Here is a 22,251-nt window from a genome sequence, read left to right on the forward strand (position 1 = left end):
TAACTTCTTGAGTTTGTATATTTTGGATATAAGGCCTCTATCTGTTGTAGGATTGGTAAAGATCTTTTCCCAATCTGTTGGTTGCCGTTTTGGCCTAACCACCATGTCCTTTGCCTTACAGAAGCTTTGTAGTTTTATGAGATCCCATTTGTCGATTCTTGATCTTAGAGCGTAAGCCATTGGTGTTTTGTTTAGGAAATTTTTTCCAGTGCCCATGTGTTCCAGATGCTTCCCTAGTTTTTCTTCTATTAGTTTGAGTGTGTCTGGTTTGATGTGGAGGTCCTTGATCCACTTGGACTTAAGCTTTGTACAGGGTGATAAGCATGGATCGATCTGCATTCTTCTACATGTTGACCTCCAGTTGAACCAGCACCATTTGCTGAAAATGCTATCTTTTTTCCATTTGATGGTTTTGGCTCCTTTGTCAAAAATCAAGTGACCATAGGTGTGTGGGTTCATTTCTGGGTCTTCAATTCTATTCCATTGGTCTATCTGTCTGTCTCTGTACCAATACCATGCAGTTTTTATCACTATTGCTCTGTAATACTGCTTGAGTTCAGGAATAGTGATTCCCCCTGAAGTCCTTTTATTGTTGAGGATAGCTTTAGCTATCCTGGGTTTTTTGTTATTCCAGATGAATTTGCAAATTGTTCTGTCTAACTCTTTGAAGAATTGGATTGGTATTTTGATGGGGATTGCATTGAATCTGTAGATTGCTTTTGGTAAAATGGCCATTTTTACTATATTAATCCTGCCAATCCATGAGCATGGGAGATCTTTCCATCTTCTGAGGTCTTCTTCAATTTCCTTCTTCAGTGTCTTGTAGTTCTTATTGTACAGATCTTTTACCTGCTTGGTTAAAGTCACACCGAGGTACTTTATATTATTTGGGTCTATTATGAAGGGTGTCGTTTCCCTAATTTCTTTCTCGGCTTGTTTCTCTTTTATAGAGGAAGGCAACTGATTTATTTGAGTTAATTTTATACCCAGCCACTTTGCTGAAGTTGTTTATCAGCTTTAGTAGTTCTCTGGTGGAACTTTTGGGATCACTTAAATACACTATCATATCATCTGCAAACAGTGATATTTTGACTTCTTCTTTTCCGATCTGTATCCCCTTGACCTCCTTTTGTTGTCTGATTGCTCTGGCTAGAACTTCAAGAACTATATTGAATAAGTAGGGAGAGAGTGGGCAGCCTTGTCTAGTCCCTGATTTTAGTGGGATTGCTTCGAGTTTCTCTCCATTTAGTTTAATGTTAGCAGCTGGTTTGCTGTATATGGCTTTTACTATGTTCAGGTATGGGCCTTGAATTCCTATTCTCTCCAGGACTTTTATCATGAAGGGGTGTGAATTTTGTCAAATGCTTTCTCAGCGTCTAATGAAATGATCATGTGGTTTTGTTCTTTCAGTTTGTTTATATAATGGATCATGTTGATGGTTTTCCGTATATTAAACCATCCCTGCATGCCTGGGATGAAGCCTACTTGGTCATGGTGGATGATTGTTTTGATGTGCTCTTGGATTCGGTTTGCCAGAATTTTGTTGAGTATTTTTGCATCGATATTCATAAGGGAAATTGGTCTGAAGTTCTCTTTCTTTGTTGTGTCTTTGTGTGGTTTAGGTATAAGAGTAATTGTGGCTTCGTAGAAGGTATTCGGTAGTGATCCATCTGTTTCAATTTTGTGGAATAGTTTGGATAATATTGGTATGAGGTCTTCTATGAAGGTTTGGTAGAATTCTGCACTAAACCCGTCTGGACCTGGGCTCTTTTTGGTTGGGAGACCTTTAATGACTGCTTCTATTTCCTTAGGAGTTATGGGGTTGTTTAACTGGTTTATCTGTTCCTGATTTAACTTCGGTACCTGGTATCTGTCTAGGAAATTATCCATTTCCTGAAGATTTTCAAGTTTTGTTGAATATAGGTTTTTATAGTAAGATCTGATGATTTTTTGAATTTCATCTGAATCTGTAGTTATGTCTCCCTTTTCATTTCTGATTTTGTTAATTTCGACGCACTCTGTGTCCTCTCGTTAGTCTGGCTAAGGGTTTATCTATCTTGTTGATTTTCTCAAAGAACCAACTTTTGGTTCTGTTGATTCTTTCTATGGTCCTTTTTGTTTCTACTTGGTTGATTTCAGCTCTGAGTTTGATTATTTCCTGCCTTCTACTCCTCCTGGGTGTATGTGCTTCTTTTTGTTCTAGAGCTTTTAGGTGTGCTGTCAAGCTGCTGACATATGCTCTTTCCTGTTTCTTTCTGCAGGCACTCAGCGCTATGAGTTTTCCTCTTAGCACAGCTTTCATTGTGTCCCATAAGTTTGGGTATGTTGTACCTTCATTTTCATTAAATTCTAAAAAGTTTTTAATTTCTTTCTTTATTTCTTCCTTGACCAGGTTATCATTGAGTAGAGCATTGTTCAATTTCCACGTATATGTGGGCATTCTTCCCTTATTGTTATTGAAGACCAGTTTTAGGCCGTGGTGGTCCGATAGCACGCATGGGATTATTTGTATCTTTCTGTACCTGTTGAGGCCCGTTTTTTGACCAATTATATGGTCAATTTTGGAGAAAGTACCATGAGGAGCTGAAAAGAAGGTATATCCTTTTGGTTTAGGATAGAATGTTCTATAAATATCCGTTAAGTCCATTTGGCTCATGACTTCTCTTAGTCTGTCTACATCTCTGTTCAATTTCTGTTTCCATGATCTGTCCATTGATGAGAGTGGGGTGTTGAAATCTCCTACTATTATTGTGTGAGGTGCAATGTGTGTTTTGAGCTTTAGTAAGGTTTCTTTTATGTATGTAGGTGCCCTTGTATTTGGGGCATAGATATTTAGGATTGAGAGTTCATCTTGGTGGATTTTTCCTTTGATGAATATGAAGTGTCCTTCCTTATTTTTTTGATGACTTTTAATTGAAAATAGATTTTATTTGATATTAGAATGGCTACCCCAGCTTGCTTCTTCTGACCATTTGCTTGGAAAGTTGTTTTCCAGCCTTTCACTCTGAGGTAATGTCTGTCTTTGTCTCTGAGGTGTGTTTCCTGTAGGCAGCAGAATGCAGGGTCCTCGTTGCATATCCAGTTTGTTAATCTATGTCTTTTTATTGGGGAGTTGAGGCCATTGATGTTGAGAGATATTAAGGAATAGTGATTATTGCTTCCTGTTATATTCATATTTGGATGTGAGGTTATGTTTGTGTGCTTTTCTTCTCTTTGTTTTGTTGCCAAGACGATTAGTTTCTTGCTTCTTGTAGGTTATAGCTTGCCTCCTTATGTTGGGCTTTACCATTTATTATCCTTTGTATTGCTGGATTTATAGAAAGATATTGTGTAAATTTGTTTTTGTCATGGAATATCTTGGTTTCTCCATCTATGTTAATTGAGAGTTTTGCAGGATACAGTAACCTGGGCTGGCATTTGTGTTCTCTTAGGGTCTGTATGACATCAGTCCAGGATCTTCTGGCCTTCATAGTTTCTGGCGAGAAGTCTGGTGTGATTCTGATAGGTCTGCCTTTATAAGTTACTTGACCTTTTTCCCTTACTGCTTTTAATATTCTTTATTTTGTGCGTTTGGTGTTTTGACTATTATGTGACGGGAGGTGTTTCTTTTGTGGTCCAATCTATTCGGAGTTCTGTAGGCTTCTTGTATGCCTATGGGTATCTCTTTTTTTAGATTAGGGAAGTTTTCTTCTATGATTTTGTTGAAGATATTTACTGGTTCTTTGAGCTGGGAGTCTTCACTCTCTTCTATACCTATTGTCCTTAGGTTTGATCTTCTCATTGAGTCCTGGATTTCCTGTATGTTTTGGACCAGTAGCTTTTTCCGCTTTACATTATCTTTGACCCTTGAGTCAATGATTTCTATGGAATCTTCTGCTCCTGATATTCTCTCTTCGATCTCTTGTATTCTGTTGATGAAGCTTGTATCTACAGCTCCTTGTCTCTTCTTTTGGTTTTCTATATCCAGGGTTGTTTCCATGTGTTCTTTCTTGATTGCTTCTATTTCCATTTTTAATTCCTTCAACTGTTTGATTGTGTTTTCTTGGAATTCTTTCAGGGATTTTTGCGATTCCTCTCTGTAGGCTTCTACTTGTTTATTAATATTTTCCTGTGTTTCCCTAAGGGAGTTCTTCACATCTTTCTTGAAGTCCTCCAGCATCATGATCAAATATGATTTTGAAACTAGATCTTGCTTTTCTGGTGTGTTTGGATATTCCATGTTTGTTTTGGTGGAAGAATTGTGCTCCGATGATGCCAAGTAGTCTTGGTTTCTGTTGCTTGGGTTCCTGCGTTTGCCTCTCGCCATCAGATTATCTCTAGTGTTACTTTGTTCTGCTATTTCTGACAGTGGGTAGACTGTCCTATAATCCTGTGTGTCAGGAGTGCTGTAGACCTGTTTTCCTGTTTTCTTTCAGCCAGTTATGGGAACAGAGTGTTCTGCTTTCGGGCGTGTAGTTTTTCCTCTCTACAGGTCTTCAGCTGTTCCTGTGGGCCTGTGTCTTGAGTTCACCAGGCAGCTTTCTTGCAGCAGAAAAGTTGGTCTTACCTGTGGTCCCGAGGCTCAAGTTCGCTCGTGGGATGCTGCCCACGGGCTCTCTGCGGCGGCAGCAACAAGGAATACCTGTGCCGCCCCTTCCGGGAGCTTCAGTGCACCAGGGTTCCAGATGGCCTTTGGTGTTTTCCTCTGGCGTCCGAGATGTATGTACAGAGATCAGTCTCTTCTGGTTTCCCAGGCTTGTCTGCCTCTCTGAAGGTTTAGCTCTCCCTCCCACGGGATTTGGGTGCAGAGAACTGTTTATCCGGTCTGTTTCCTTCAGGGTCCGGAGGTGTCTCAGGCAGGGGTCCTGCCGCTCCTGGGCCCTCCCCCACGGGAGCCCAGAGGCCTTATACAGTTTCATCTTGGGCCAGGGATGTGGGCAGGGGTGAGCAGTGTTGGTGGTCTCTTCCGCTCTGCAGCCTCAGGAGTGCCCACCTGACCAGGCGGTTGGGTCTCTCTCTCACAGGGTCTGGGAGCAGAGAGCTGCTGCGGGCCGGGATCCGAGGGTGTGCCCGAGTCCCAATTCTTAATGTACATATTTTAGCATGTATTATGAATAATAGTATTTATAGTAAACAATGAATAAAAATCTTAAGTTTTACAAAATTAAATCCATTCCCAATCTAAAACCAAATTTGCAATTCATGCAACAGGACCCACAAAGAATAAATAAGTAAAGCCATAGACTTTGACTACATTTAAGCAAAAGATTTTTATATCATCTTTTGTGACCTTTTATGAAAACATTCCTGGACACTTTAAATATGAACTGGATTCTTATTCTGATTCTGCTTTTTCATTTGATTGCACAACAAAAAGATTAACACTAGCTTTAGAGAATATTTCATAATTTGTATGGTTGATTTAATGGCAGGGATAAATGAGTGAGTGTTGTGGATTGTAGAGACATGTTTAGGGTCCATCCCCAAGACTACCTTTATTGTATTGCCAAATAGGAACTTAGATTAGGAATTTTCAACAGAGGATGATAGACACGAGAGAAGAGTTATTTGATGAAATACTTAAGGTATTCTGAAGGGATGTTGATGAATGAAATAATAACTTTGAAGAGTCCATTTAAAACGCCATGTTGTATATCCTTTAGCTACATACTATAGAGAATAGTCTACATCAGTTTATTCTAGTCTACAACAAGACACATAAATTTCAGAAAGACAAACAACGCAGTGCGGGAAGCATTTTTCAGGACACAAAGGTTTATTTGGCTTATGAATATGATCTGTTACTGTGTTTATAGTTCTTCAAATTTTTTTGCCTTCTAAAAGTCTTTTTAAGGGGTTGGGGATTTAGCTCAGTGGTAGAGCGCTTGCCTAGGAAGCGCAAGACCCTGGGTTCAGTTCCCAGCTCCGAAAAAAAAAAAAAAGAACTAAAAGTCTTTTTATATATAATCATATTTTCTAATTTGTCTATAGCAAAAGTCTTTTTAAAATGGGTCTTTTGAAACTCTCTACAAGAACTCAACTCTGAGAAGTTGTTAACAATCCTCACTAAAAGAAAAAATATGCATTCTCAGAATATATTGTGCCTCTGTTATAGATTGTCTCTCAATCTATGAGCAATTCTGGTTCAGTGGTGGCTTACATAGGACTCTCCTTTCTCATGCCTTTGTGCTTCACCACTACATGTCAGGCTGAATTCATGCAGGAATTAGAAACTCTCAAAGGCAGACAGTCAAAAGCAATTTGGTGATGTAACAAGAACTCTTTATCTGATATGTAGGTGTTTAGGCAAATTTAGATTATAAAAATAAATTTTGCTGTCCCCGCAAACTGTTTATTAACAGATTTATATATCATATAGAATATATCTGTTTATGGAACAGTGTTTTGGAATATTGTTAATATATTGAGAGTATAGTCTTATCTCTATTATATAACATCCTACATTTTATTTTAACAATTGTTACTTTGCAAAGCTTATCAATTCACTTTTTATGTTTTATTAAATAAATCTTATAATGCTATATTTATTATCTATAGGTTAATTCAAAAAGGAAATTTATAATTGAGAAATTAATAATTTTGAGGATTCTAAATAAAAACATGGTCTATTTCCTTTGATGATGTGCCATGATGATAATCCAGTTTATTTAAAATTAATTTGAGTCAATGAGGCACATCATAGTATCAGTTCACTTTTTTATTTCAGACAAGAAGAAACCAATGAAAAGGACTTAATTACTTTATTAAAAAATTAATAAAGTCATGAACATTCAATAATCTTTTAACAAATTCATAAACTACATCAATATATTTTCTGTTATATGCTTGCTTTATATACAACAAAATATCACCATATAATATAAGCACAGATAAAGTATAGCATTATGGTCTAACCATGTATTGATGTATAACAAATTATTCATTAAGTATAGCCTAAGTTATTTAGTTTCTTAAACAGTTCTGAACTCTAAAGGAACTCTTACAGGGCAAACCTCAAAAGATATTGTAAGGCATCAATTGGAAGATCTTACTTTACATTTCCTAATTAACTGGATTTATGCCTATAATTAAAGTTCACTCTGCTTGTTTAGGTGTTTAAGAACAGTGTATTGGATTTTTTCTGGGGACCTGAATCTACAATTATGTGAAGGAATAAATATTATAGAGTTTATATTCTATCACGAGAAAGAAAAATTACTTTAGAATACATGTACTTTAAAAATGTAATAAGTGTTGAAAACTCATATCTATAGATCTTGTTTATGTGGTATACGGTGTGTTTCACATGATAATGTGTAGTAGTAAATATTAATAAAAGAAGCACCATCCCACACTATTGCCAAGTCCAATAGGCCACATGGCATCTGCGGGGTATTTTTATCTCAATCAGCAAAGTGTCACAGCCCAAATTTCCAATCTCTATCCTAAGCTGGCACTGGCTACTCTCTGGGCCCTGCAGCAATCTCGCTGCCATGGCTAGCTGCACATTGTCGCTGACTACTCTCTTTCCCCAGCAGCCGCCGCCCTCTTGTAACTCTCTTGCTGTGAACTCTGATCTCATTCCTAGCATCCACCCCCTGTGGTTATAGTCATAACTCCCAGTAACCCTTTGAAATCAAAACTCAGTAAGCTTGCAATTTATCAATCAGATTTATATCTTAAGTTTTCACTCCACAAAATGTCTGCATAATAAACTCTAGGCCAATTAATAGTGATATAAACTGCCCACCTAGATAAGACAAATTGTTGTGTAATAATCCATCTGTTATAAGATTTTCATAGCTAACTGTGGCCATTTAAGGCCATATGGATATGGATCTTCCTTCTCTGCATCCATCTTGGTTCTTCCTCTTCCTCCCTCCTCCTCTCTTTCCTCTCTATTTTGTTGTATGTATAGCAAAACTCTGTGCCCACCTTACTTTCTCACTGTCCAATCACAGGCCTTGCCTTATCTTGTGCCTGCCTTCACCTTCCTATAGACAACAATTCACAGAAGTACAGTATACAAAGTAATATCTGTTCTCTGCAGACTTTACTTAGATCTCTAGACCTTCCTTCTTGGAATCCCTTTGCTTTAGGACTAATTCCAGTCAAAATTTCAGGGGTGGAATGAATGAATTAGTTTAAGAATAATTCCATTACAATTGCTAGTTATTACCCATGATAAGCTATGAAACAATTGAGTGACATAGAACATAAACAATCATAAGAGATAGGCAGAAATGAAGTGCTGGTGCAACATAGGGAAATGTATTAATTATTTACAGAAAGAAACAATGAACATTGGATAGTCTAGAAATAGAGAAAGCTCTAGAGTAACAGATAAACTCAAACACAACAATGGGTAATATTCAGTAATGTATGAATATCTCTAATATTTGGTCCCTTTATTATACACATACAAAAATATTAAACCATTGTTTTGGATTCAATCCATGGGCTAGCTTTCAATCCCCTCTTAAATTATTTACTTTGAATAGTGAATGTCAAATGGAATATTCATAAAATATATGTCTAAAGGGGTAAACCTGTTGCTTCACAACCAATTTTGAATACCCTTGTTGACATGCCTTCTTCTGTACTTGTTGAAATGACACCCTTAGCCACTGAGAAATATTTACATCCCCTCCCCCAATGTTAGGAGTCTTGTGTAGCCTTAGATTGTTCCTGTGAAGGCTCATTTCCCCAGTGTAGGGGAATGCCATGGTGTTGATGTGGGAGTGGGTGGGTGGGAGTGGGAGCAACTTCATAGAAGCACAGGGAGATGGGATGAGGGATGGGAGAGGGGGGAAAGGGGAAATGTAAATACATAAAATATCCAATAAAAATGCTTCAACCTTCCTACTAGTCCACCTACCAGGGGAAAAGAAAGATTAATCAGAAATGTGGAGTGTGTGTTTGTGTGGGGTGTGTGTGTGTTTGTGTGTGTGTGTGTGTGTGTGTGTGTGTGTGTGTTTGTACCTGTTTAGAAGTAGTTGTTTGAGGTGAACCCAATCTTCATTATCAGAAGATCAGCAATGTAGTCCAAAGCACCAAACATGAATCAATAGCACGAGTCTTCATAAGTATCATGAAGCAGTCAGAATACACTGGGAAATTATCTGGAATGCTTCTCTCTACAATGTCACTACAAGCAAAGACCAGCAAAGACCAGCAAAGGGTTGCATGGCAAACCAATGAGAAAGAGTCCTCTTACTCTCTCTACAGCTACATTTATATTATTTTAAAATGTGCATCTGCTAAAGCATATGCTCCAGCAAAATATTACATGCACTTTTATAAGATAGCTTCCAGAAAAGCATCACAAGACAGAACCAAGTCACCACAGAAACCAGAAATTTCTGTGATAGTGTTGGCTGCTTGAAACATGGCTAGATTTCTGTAAGAACTTCCTTTACTCAAGTGATGATAGCTGATGTGTCAAAATTATACTCTATCTCCATAGGTAATATATAGCTAATGATATACCAACACAGAGAAACAAAGTCTAATTAATTTTTCATATCTTTATAGAATTTTTAATTTCTTTCTCATATCCTGTTTTCTGATAGATAGATAGATGATAGATAGATAGGCAGACAGACAGACAGACAGAAAAAAAGGAAAGAAATAGTCTTATTTGCAACTGAGCTATGTACATATTACCCTTGCTGTATCTTTATTCCCTTATTAACCGGACTAGTTTTCCTCTACCAGTAAAACACCTGAGTGAACAGGCATCCTGTATTCTATACACAGGAGGTTTTGAGAGGAGAGTTTCTGTGAACTTAAGAAGCTTCTGTGAACATGAAATTTTTTTGGAGAGTCACCAGCTGTGTAGCTGGCAATGAGAATCTTGTCAGTGATGTATAGACTGCTGACAGTCCCTGGAAAACTGTAATGGCCCCAGTATTATGTGTTTCACAGATGTAGAAATGTCTTAGTAAACTGCTGAATGATTCTTATACATATATCAGGAAATCGAGTGTTTTAAAGAAAATACTAATTATACGCTAAAAACATATGAATGAGGTGGCTGAGTGATATTGATATATTGAAGAATTTAATGAAGAGATAAAAGAAATCAATCATGAATTCAAAGTAAAATATGGAAGTGAGAGCCTTTTGGCAGTTTATAAAACAATACTGTCTCCAGTAGCTAATGAATAGGAGAAGCTACAGGTCAGATATAAGATGCTATTATAAAGATAGCTACAGGGAATCATACATTTTCCTTTCCAAAGCTTAACTGGGGAAGAGAGGACCATGAGAGTTGCTATGAATATATCTGACTCCAATCCTTGAAAAATCTACAGATGGGATTCAAATCACATATTTGTTAGAAGATGATGAATATATTTCTCACTTATAACACATGCCTATCTCATAATATAAAGCTATCATTGATTATCACAACAATAAACCATGTCAAATCATCACTCATCCCAGAGAGGAATGAGATTCTAGAATCAGAATTTACAGAAGTGAAATGTCATCTATCAGAAAATAGATGCGCACTTAAAGAAATGAAATTTCCTCTCATTAAGGGTTCAGGAAGAAGAATTTAGTACCAAGAATGTGCAGGATCTGTTAACTACTTTTCCATTGCCGTGACAAACTATTATGATCAAAGACATGTAATAAATAAATTGTATTTTCATTTTCAGAAGTCTAGAGTTTAACATGGTAAAGAGAAGACATGGTCATGTGAACAGCTGAGAGATCACATCTTGATCAGGAATTATGACATACAGAGGAAGGATACTGAAAAAAGAAAACACTTTAAAAGTGTCTTCCCAATAAACACTACCTTCAACAAGGCCAAACCTTCTAATCCTTCCCCAACAGGTCTACAAACTTGTAGCAAAGTATTCAAACAAATGATCCTGTGAGGGCAGTTCTCATTTAAACCAGCAGAGGGTTATTATTCTACAGTTCAACATTTATCACAGAGTCAAAAACCTTAAGAGAAACAAACAAAAACACGAAACAACAAAAAAAAGGAGCAAATTTGTTCATGCTAGGCTGTGAACGAACAAAAGTGTGAAGTGACCATAAGGTGATCTTCTACATTCGGCGAGGTAGAAATGGTAGAATTGTGGGACAGTAACAATACATGAATGTGTTTGAACACTAGACTCATGTACTATATAAGACAGAATATTACAACAAATTCTCTAGAAAAGAATGCTCTTGGTTTGCATGTCTCCCGGTACAATGTGATTGTGCCATGCAGAAGACAGAAATGATTTTGCAGGTTAAGCTATTACTGGGCGAAACTTACTGACAGTAGTGAGAAACAATATAAAACACATTGAATTTATAAAAAAAAAACAGATGTTTATATTTAACCATAAACAACATAGATACAAAACAGATTGAATGAGGATAAAATTTGAAGGCAAGCTATCACCTTGACTAGATTAATGCTGACACATATTCAACAGGACACAGCATAAGGTGCACACAACCAACATGTAAAACAAGAGTAACATGACAAAAACGAACTTTGAATTAAAAATTAAGAATGAAGTAGATAAGAACTCTGGGTTCCCCCAGAGGAGGGCCCAAGAGCAGCAGGACCACTGCGTCTGAGACACCGCCAGAACCTGAAGGGATCTACCAGATAAACAGTTCTCTGCACCCAAATCACGTGGGAGGGAGAGCTAAACCTTCAGAGAGGCAAACACGCCTGGGAAACCAGAAGAGACTGCACTCTGCCCACATCACTGATTCCAGAGGAAAACACCAAACTCCATCTGGAACCCTGGTGAACTGAAGCTCCCGGAAAGGGCGGGGCAGATCTTCCTGGTTGCTGCCCCCACGGAGAGCTCATAAGCAACACACCATGAGCAAACTTGAGCATCGGGACCACAGGTAAGACCAACGTTTCTGCTGCAAGTGACCTGCCTGGTGAACTCAAGACACAGGCCCACAGGAACAGCTGAAGACCTGTAGATAGGAAAAACTACACACCCGAAAGCAGAACACTCTGTCGCCATAACTGGCTGAAAGAGAACAGGAAAACAGGTCTACAGCACTCCTGACACACAGGCTTATAGGACAGTGTAGCCACTGTTGGAAATAGCAGAACAAAGTAACACTAGAGATAATCTGATGGCAAGAGGCAAGCGCAGGATCCCAAGCAACAGAAACCAAGATTACATGGCATCATCGGAGCCCAATTCTCCCACCAAAGCAAACACGGAATATCCAAACACACCAGAAAAGCAAGATCTAGTTTTAAAATCATATTTGATCATGATACTGGAGGACTTCAAGAAAGACATGAAGAACTCCCTTAGAGAAACACAGGAAAACATTAATAAACAAGTAGAAGCCTACAGAGAGGAATCGTAAAAATCGCTGAAAGAATTCCAGGAAAACACAAACAATCAGTTGAAGGAATTAAAAATGGAAATAGAAGCAATCAAGAAAGAACACATGGAAACAACCCTGGATATAGAAAACCAAAAGAAGAGACAAGGAGCTGTAGATACAAGCTTCAGCAACAGAATACAAGAGATGGAAGAGAGAATCTCAGGAGCAGAAGATTCCATAGAAATCATTGACTCAAGGGTCAAAGATAATGTAAAGCAGAAAAAGCTACTGGTCCAAAACGTACAGAAAATCCAGGACTCAATGAGCAGATCAAACCTAAGGATAATAGGTATAGAAGAGAGTGAAGACTCCCAGCTCAAAGGACCAGTAAATATCTACAACAAAATAATAGAAGAAAACTACCCTAACCTAAAGAAAGAGATACCCATAGGCATAGAAAAAGCCTACAGAACTCCAAATAGATTGGACCAGAAAAGAAACTCCTCCCGTCACATAATAGTCAAAACACCAAACGCACAAAATAAAGAAAGAATATTAAAAGCAGTAAGGGAAAAAGGTCAAGTAACATATGAAGGCAGACCTATCAGAATCACACCAGACTTTTCGCCAGAAACTATGAAGGCCAGAAGATCCTGGACTGATGTCATACAGACCCTAAAAGAACACAAATACCAGCCCAGGTTACTGTATCCTGCAAAACTCTCAATTAACATAGATGGAGAAACCAAGATATTCCATGACAAAAACAAATTTACACAATATCTTTCTATAAATCCAGCACTACAAAGGATAATAAATTGTAAAGCCCAACATAAGGAGGCAAGCTATACCCTAGAAGAAGCAAGAAACTAATTGTCTTGGCAACAAAACAAAGAGAAGAAAAGCACACAAACATAACCTCATATCCAAATATGAATATAACAGGAAGCAATAACCACTATTCCTTAATATCTCTCAACATCAATGGCCTCAACTCCCCAATAAAAAGACATAGATTAACAAACTGGATATGCAACGAGGACCCTGCATTCTGCTGCCTACAGGAAAAACACCTCAGAGAGAAAGACAGACACTACCTCAGAGTGAAAGGCTGGAAAACAACTTTCCAAGCAAATGGTCAGAAGAAGCAAGCTGGGGTAGCCATTCTAATATCAAATAAAACCAATTTTCAACTAAAAGTCATCAAAAAAGATAAGGAAGGACACTTCATATCAAAGGAAAAATCCACCAAGATGAACTCTCAATCCTAAGTATCTATGCCCCAAATATAAGGGCACCTACATACATAAAAGAAACCTTACTAAAGCTCAAAACTCACATTGCACCTCACACAATAATAGTAGGAGATTTCAACACCCCACTCTCATCAATGGACAAATCGTGGAAACAGAAATTAAACAGAGACGTAGACAGACTAAGACAAGTCATGAGCCAAATGGACTTAAGAGATATTTATAGAACATTCTATCATAAAGCAAAAGGATATACCTTCTTCTCAGCCCCTTATGGTACTTTCTCCAAAATTGACCATATAATTGGTCAAAAAACGGGCCTCAACAGGTACAGAAAGATAGAAATAATCCCATGCGTGCTATCAGACCACGTCGGCCTAAAACTGGTCTTCAATAACAATAAGGGAAGAATGCGCACATATAATTGGAAATTGAACAATGCTCTACTCAATGATAACCTGGTCAAGGAAGAAATAAAGAAAGAAATTAAAGATTTTTTAGAATTTAATGAAAATGAAGGTACGACATACCCAAACTTATGGGACACAATGAAAGCTGTGCTAAGAGGAAAACTCATAGCGCTGAGTGCCTGCAGAAAGAAACAGGAAAGAGCATATGTCAGCAGCTTGACAGCACACCTAAAAGCTCTAGAACAAAAAGAAGCAAATACACCCAGGAGGAGTAGAAGGCAGGAAATAATCAAACTCAGAGCTGAAATCAACCAAGTAGAAACAAAAAGGACCATAGAAAGAATCAACAGAACCAAAAGTTGGTTCTTTGAGAAAATCAACAAGATAGATAAACCCTTAGCCAGACTAACAAGAGGACACAGAGAGTGTGTCCAAATTAACAAAATCAGAAATGAAAAGGGAGACATAACTACAGATTCAGAGGAAATTCAAAAAATCATCAGATCTTACTATAAAAGCCTATATTCAACAAAACTTGAAAATTTGCAGGAAATGGACAATTTCCTAGACAGATACCAGGGACCGAAGTTAAATCAGGAACAAATAAACCAGTTAAACAACCCCATAACTCCTAAAATAGGAGCAGTCATTAAAGGTCTCCCAGCCAAAAAGAGCCCAGATCCATATGGGTTTAGTGCAGAATTCTATCAGACCTTCATAGAAGACCTCATACCAATACTATCCAAACTATTCCACAAAATTGAAACAAATGGAGCACTACCGAATTCCTTCTATGAAGCCACAATTATTCTTATACCTAAACCACACAAAGACCCAACAAAGAAAGAGAACTTCAGACCAATTTTCCTTATGAATATCGACGCAAAAATACTCAATAAATTTCTGGCAAACCGAATCCAAGATACATCAAAACTATCATCCACCATGATCAAGTAGGCTTCATCCCAGGCATGCAGGGATGGTTTAATATACAGAAAACCATCAACATGATCCATTATATAAACAAACTGAAAGAACAAAACCACATGATCATTTCATTAGATGCTGAGAAAGTAGTTGACCAAATTCAACACCCCTTCATGATAAAAGTCCTGGAAAGAATAGGAATTCAAGGCCCATACATAAACGGAGTAAAAGCCATTTACAACAAACCAGTTGCTAACATTAAACTAAATGGAGAGAAACTTGAAGCAATCCCACTAAAATCAGGGACTAGACAAGGTTGCCCACTCTCTCCCTACTTATTCAATATAGTTCTTGAAGTTCTAGCCAGAGCAATCAGACAACAAAAGGAGGTCAAGGGGATACAGATCGGAAAAGAAGAAGTCAAAATATCACTATTTGCAGATGATATGATTGTATATTTAAGTGATCCCAAAAGGTCCACCAGAGAACTACTAAAGCTGATAAACAACTTCAGCAAAGTGGCTGCGTATAAAATTAACTCAAATAAATCAGTAGCCTTCCTCTACACAAAAGAGAAACAAGTCGAGAAAGAAATTAGGGAAACGACACCTTTCATAATAGACCCAAATAATATAAAGTACCTCGGTGTGAATTTAACCAAGCAAGTAAAAGATTTGTACAATAAGAACTTGAAGACTCTGAAGAAAGAAATTGAAGAAGACCTCAGAAGATGGAAAGATCTCCCATGCTCATGGATTGGCAGGATTAATATAGTAAAAATGGCCATTTTACCAAAAGCAATCTACAGATTCAATGCAATCCCCATCAAAATACCAATCCAATTCTTCAAAGAGTTAGACAGAACAATTTGCAAATTCATCTGGAATAACAAAAAACACAGGAGAGCTAAAGCTATCCTCAACAATAAAAGGACTTCAGGGGGAATCACTATCCCTGAACTCAAGCAGTATTACAGAGCAATAGTGATAAAAACTGCATGGTATTGGTACAGAGACAGACAGATAGACCAATGGAATAGAATTGAAGACCCAGAAATGAACCCACACACCGATGGTCACTTGATTTTTGACAAAGGAGCCAAAACCATCCAATAGAAAAAAGATAGCATTTTCAGCAAATGTTGCTGGTTCAACTGGAGTTCTATTTGTAGAAGAATGCAGATTGATCCATACTTATCAGCCTGTACAAAGCTTAAGTCCAAGTGGATCAAGGACCTCCACATCAAACCAGATACACTCAAACTAATAGAAGAACAACTAGGGAAGCATCTGGAACACATGGGCACTGGAAAAAATTTCCTGAACAAAACACCAATGGCTTATGCTCTAAGATCATGAATCAACAAGTGGGATCTCATAAAACTGCAAAGCTTCTGTAAGGCAAAGGACACTGTGGTTAGGACAAAACGGCAACCAACAGATTGGGAAAAGATCTTTACCAATCCTACAACAGATAGAGGCCTTATATCCAAAATATACAAAGAACTCAAGAAGTTAGACGGCAGGGAGACAAATAACCCTATTAAAAAATGAGGTTCAGAGCTCAACAAAGAATTCACAGCTGAGGAATGCCGAATGGCTGAGAAACACCTAAAGAAATGTTCAACATCTTTAGTCATAAGGGAAATGCAAATCAAAACAACCCTGAGATTTCACCTCACACCAGTGAGAATGGCTAAGATCAAAAACTCAGGTGACAGCAGATGCTGGAGAGGATGTGGAGAAAGAGGAACATTCCTCCATTGTTGGTGGGGTTGCAGACTGGTACAACCATTCTGGAAATCAGTCTGGAGGTTCCTCAGAATATTGGACATGAACTGCCTGAGGATCCAGCTATACCTCTCTTGGGCATAAGAGATGCCCCAAAAGATGCCCCAACATATAAAAAAGACACGTGCTCCACTATGTTCATCGCAGCCTTATTTATAATAGCCAGAAGCTGGAAAGAACCCAGATGCCCTTCAACAGAGGAATGGATACAGAAAATGTGGTACATCTACACAATGGAATATTACTCAGCTATCAAAAACAATGACTTTATGAAACTCATAGGCAAATGGTTGGAACTGGAAAATATCATCCTGAGTGAGGTTACCCAATCACAGAAAAACACACATGGTATGCACTCATTGATAAGTGGCTATTAGCCCAAATGCTTGAATTACCCTTGATGCCTAGAACAAATGAAACTCAAGACGGATGATCAAAATGTGAATGCTTCACTCCTTCTTTAAAAGGGGAACAAGAATACCCTTGGCAGGGAATAGAGATGCAAAGATTAAAACAGAGACTGAAGGAACACCCATTCAGAGCCTGCCCCACATGTGACCCATACATATACAGCCACCCAATTAGATAAGATGGATGAAGCAAAGAAGTGCAGGCTGACAGGAGCCGGATGTAGATCGCTCCTGAGAGACACAGCCAGAATACAGCAAACACAGAGGTGAATGCCCGCAGCAAACCACTGAACTGAGAATAGGACCCCCGTTGAAGGAATCAGAGAAAGAACTGGAAGAGCTTGAAGGGGCTCGTGACCCCATATGTACAACAATGCCAAGCAACCAGAGCTTCCAGGGACTAAGCCACTACCTAAAGTCTATACATGGACTGACCCTGGACTCTGATCTCATAGGTAGCAATGCATATCCTAGTAAGAGCACTAGTGGAAGGGGAAGCCCTGGAACCTGCTAAGACTGAATCCCCAGTGAACTAGACTGTTGTGGGGAGGGTGGCAATGGGGGAGGATAGGGATGGGAACACCCATAAGGAAGTGGAGGGGGGAGGGGGATGTTTGCCCGGAACCCGGGAAAGGAAATAACACTCAAAATGTATATAAGAAATACTCAAGTGAATAAAAAAAAAAGAATGAAGTATAAAGAATGTAAAAGTAAGTTCACTCAACTAAAACAGTATTTTTTTTCCTCAGATATGTGTCAGTTTTTTGTTGGAGAACTAAACAAAGGCTGGGGAGATAGTTAAGAGAGCAGAGTTTAATACCAGGCCACCATATAAAAGCTGATGTGGGGGTTGGGGGTTTGGCTCAGTGGTAGAGAGCTTGCCTAGCAAGCGCAAGGCCCTGCGTTTGGTCGCCAGCTCTGGAAAAAAAAAGCTGATGTGGTAGCATGTGCTGTTCTCCAGGCACCAGTGAGAGAGAAAGAAGAATAAATAATATGCTTGAACTCTGCATGTAAACCAGGGAAGCTGGCTCAGCAAGTTTTGTTACTTAATTAGACTTAGTTTAAGGCAGTTTCACACAAAAAGAATATGGAAAGTGACTGGGGATGTTGATGTGTTGCTAGTGTGAGTGCACATGCACGATATACACATACCACACTAAGAAGTTATAGTTTTAGGAATCAAGACAGAGAAATACCAATGCAAGTGCTTAGATTTCAAGGGCACATGACATTATGTGTCCCTCAACCTGTTATCTGAGTATGTAATTGAAGATAAGTAGTAAATCCATGGTAGTATGTTGTTATTGTTTTTCTTTCATGGAATAATAACCATCACAGAAGTAGAGGTAATATAAGAAGGCTCAAACTATTATACCAATTCCAGGCAAGAATACATCTAAAGATGCAAAAATATACAGTTCACTTGAATAAAAATGGATCTATAGACCCTTCAGACCTTCTTTTAATTCAATTAAACAATTTTGATTCTATCCAAACAGATGGCACCTACCCAGCACAAGTAAACTCTACCAAGCTTAAGTCTAGAGTTCACTCTAATTGAGGGTGCTAGTCAGATATGGAGTCTTTGTTACAACAAATAGAATATGTCAAGTGTTTGGTACATGATCATTGATCTGATACATCCTTTTCTCCACTTTTCAACAAGAATAATCTGAAGAGTACAAATATTTCACATAGAAAATACCAATCACATTTAGAGTCTTGTCCTAGATTTTTTAAGTCCTGTCCTTGTCATAATATTGTTTAGATCAATATAGACTGTCTGAGTGTATTACCGAATTTGTACATCTCCATTCTGGTGGTAACAAGTAGGTAGGATCTGTTGAACAAAAAGCATTAAATAAATCAAAAGCCTTAAAGCCTTAATAAATTGTGTATTCCAAATAAAGAGAGCTACTCAATGAAGATTTAGGGCTCTATTATGCCAGTGAATAATTAAAAAACTTAGACTACCTTAGAATACTGAAACTACATCTTTAAGGCAAAAATATATTTGCATTACAATTTCAGAAAACAAACAAAAACAAACTAAAGTTCCTACAATGCTTCATAAGGGATTGTAGGAAATGTGCTCTTTCAAATCTGTGAGCTTGGCCATATCTCAGTCACTATTCTCCAGTCATACATCTCTCCACTACTCTCTGTCAGTTAAATGAATTTTAAAAGCTCCATTCCCACATGACTTTCACACTAATTCTCTTGCTTTCTTTTAATATACTTCTAAGAAAAAATAATGATGTCAAGTTTGTATTAACACATGTCATCCCCCATGCTCTCACACTAAATGGCTTCAGTGTATGTTTTTATTTATTAATTATTTAAAATGCTATACTGTGCATTTACCATTATGCATACAATTTATCATTTTAAGTGTTTTGAATTGATATATTTGTTTTCTGCCTCTGATAAAATGTATCATAGCCATTTTTTTATTGTTGGTATTTTCCCAGAGCCTTGAATAATTACAGGCATATGTCAAATGGTGAATGATTTCATAAAAAAATATTTTCCCTAGTGTGTGTGTGTGTACTTGTATAGGGCAAAATAGAGTGGTGCATCACTTGAAGCTGGAATGATTGGATTGTGTGCAGTGACCTACATATATTCTGATATAGAAATTCCTTTCTCAGGACAGAGCATCTAGTGCTCATTTCTGTTGATCTTTCTTTCTAGTCCTTCACCATTTTTATGGAACAAATCAAAAGAATAAACATAAAGTATGTAATCTTAAATGAAAATATTTTCCTTGGGAACGTTTTGAAGGCAGAGTTAATTTTTTATGTCTAAGTGTCTTGGTTATACCCAAGCATATTTTATTAACCACAGAAACACAAGAAATCCAGAAGTGAGAGAAGAGAAATTGACGTACTTGTAAGACTATATGCTAAATTAGTTAGTTCTTTGAAAACCCACTAAATATAACAGTATCATCTCTGTAACACAACATAAATATTATACATAGCAAGGACCTGACATTCATAAAGGAAATACCATGGAAATAGATTCCATGTGTGTACTCAATGTTTGAAGAAGGTGGTACATGTTTTCATTGCTCTACTTTGGAACAATTCAAAACAGATTAACAGAAGAGAACATCCATGATTAATTGCCCCTTTACTTAGAAATTATTCATATAATTTAGGTCCTTTGGCCACGACTCTAATTAAAAGAATGCAAAATGTCACACAGTGAAGTCTCAATTATCAATGTATAATTTTCCAGTCCTTGCATTGTTTGACATGTGTTTTAAATCATAAAGTAAGTGTGCTGTGCGAAGAAGAGCATTTCTGAGTGTCAGATTCTGTTTTCCATTCCTAACCTCTGTCTTTCCAGGTGTTCCCACGTGTGTACACTTACCACCTGCAGATTTTGAAGTTGGCGAGTCTAAAACTAATTCAGACTCTGCAGAGTATAGAGAAGAAGTTCTTCATGACAATATTCTAACAAAGCCAATGGTGGCTGGGATGTGATCTCATCATTTGGCCCAGGAGCAGAACTCTATATGACAGTTCTTGGTACCAAGGAAGGACATAAAGTATCAGCTTGAAATGTTAAATCCTACAGACTATGAGCTACAATGGCTAAACTCTCCAGACTCCTTAGAGTATAGCACCATTGCCTTCAATATTCTATTTCCTGAGGATTGATGAGAGAGGGGTGCATTTTTATTTACCATAAAGTTCAGTTCTAAATGGAACAAAACCAAATAACAAACAAAAATGCATCTGAGGCCATCACCAAATGACATTCTTAAAGCTAAAGAGCTACCTTCTCAGAAACTAGAGACAGCACTATTCTTAAGTCACAAAGCTTCTTTTGTTTAATTCATTCATGAAACTATTTTTTTCTATTTGACAGCCTGAGTTTTTGAAAAGTTCTGCAGATTTCCTGAGCTTAAGGATCCAGAGCTGCTTACGGTGGTGGGGAAGTCTCTGGAATTTTTAGTCTAAATAATATCAAGTGAAGGATATTTTATGGTGTAAAAGTCAAATTAATTGGAAATAGTATAGCAGCTGTGTTGGGGTCCTCATGATCAGAATTAGTAAAACATAGTCACCCATGTCTCCATTCCTCAGGGCAGCTGCCATGATCTTCTACACTCTACATTGGACAAAGGAGAAACGATCCTTTCAAATGGCGATGAACTCAACTCATGGAAGCCTTCAGCTTTGTCTGTTAAGACTTCCTTCCATTAAAATTCCCTCACTGCTGTAATTAGATATTTAGAAGCAAAATAATTACTAAATAAATAAATAATTAATTAAATCATTAAATAGTTAATGTTCTGTTGTCTCTCTTTTTTTTAGGTCCCCTTGTGGAATCCATAAAACTACTGTCTTAAATTATATCTTCGATGTTTTAATATATCCTTTTGATTTCCCCTCGGTGTAACCTAATTCAAATCACTGGCCCTCTACAGCTAAACACAACAGCCCTTTCCTATTGATCACTGCTGTGGTTAGACCTTCCTCATTACTTCTTCATATGGAAGCCACCTATGCTAAATAATCAACCAACTGCTAAAAATTACATCAGCCTATTTTAATTTCATGAGGTATGATCACCATCTAATGCCTGTTTTGATTTATTCTCATATTTGTTTAATATTGTTTGTCTTGGGCCTTAACATAAGTGAAATTTCAGGGTCCATGATGTAGTGTTCTCATTGTTTCAAACCATCTAGAATAGGGTTAGAAATTAGAAGACCTTCTATAAGTGTACATGACAACTCATGACAATAAAGTACATCAGATTATAAAACAGCACAACACAGTTTGCATGATCGTTACTTCTTATCATACTCTGTAACTGCCTTTTTTTCATATTTTGACCATGTTAAGTAGTCGTACACAATATGATTTTTGCATTGTTGGTATGATGTTTTGTTGATTAACATGTAATAGTTGACTGCTCACAAAGACAGCTAAAACTAATACTGTGTCGATTTTTTAATAAAAATACTTAAAAAAACCCAGTTTTTCCAATGACTACCTAATCTGTTTTCCAGTTCATTTTCTAGAGAGAAAAAATACACAGAGTACAGATAAAAGGTGTCATTGATGTTTCCTCTATTTTACACTTCAAGTATATTTTACCTATCTGGGTATAAAATTGATATACTTGACTATTGTGTCTGATA

General features: G+C 37.5%; 1 protein-coding gene across 1 annotated transcript in view; it reads left to right on the forward strand.

The window, feature by feature from the left end:
• LOC148004659 (uncharacterized) overlaps positions 1 to 21,377 on the forward strand; it is a 37,495-nt gene extending 16,118 nt beyond the window's left edge. The window contains exon 5 of the mRNA XM_087559472.1: positions 21,188 to 21,377. Within this exon, the coding sequence (XP_087415598.1) occupies positions 21,188 to 21,307 (120 nt within the window). The 3' untranslated portion in view covers positions 21,308 to 21,377. The remainder of the gene's footprint in view (positions 1 to 21,187) is intronic.
• The last annotated feature ends 874 nt before the right edge of the window (positions 21,378 to 22,251 follow it).

Source organism: Rattus norvegicus, chromosome 7 (genome assembly GCF_021556685.1).
Source record: "Rattus norvegicus strain SHRSP/BbbUtx chromosome 7, alternate assembly SHRSP_T2T, whole genome shotgun sequence".
NCBI classification, from domain to species: Eukaryota; Metazoa; Chordata; class Mammalia; order Rodentia; family Muridae; genus Rattus; species Rattus norvegicus.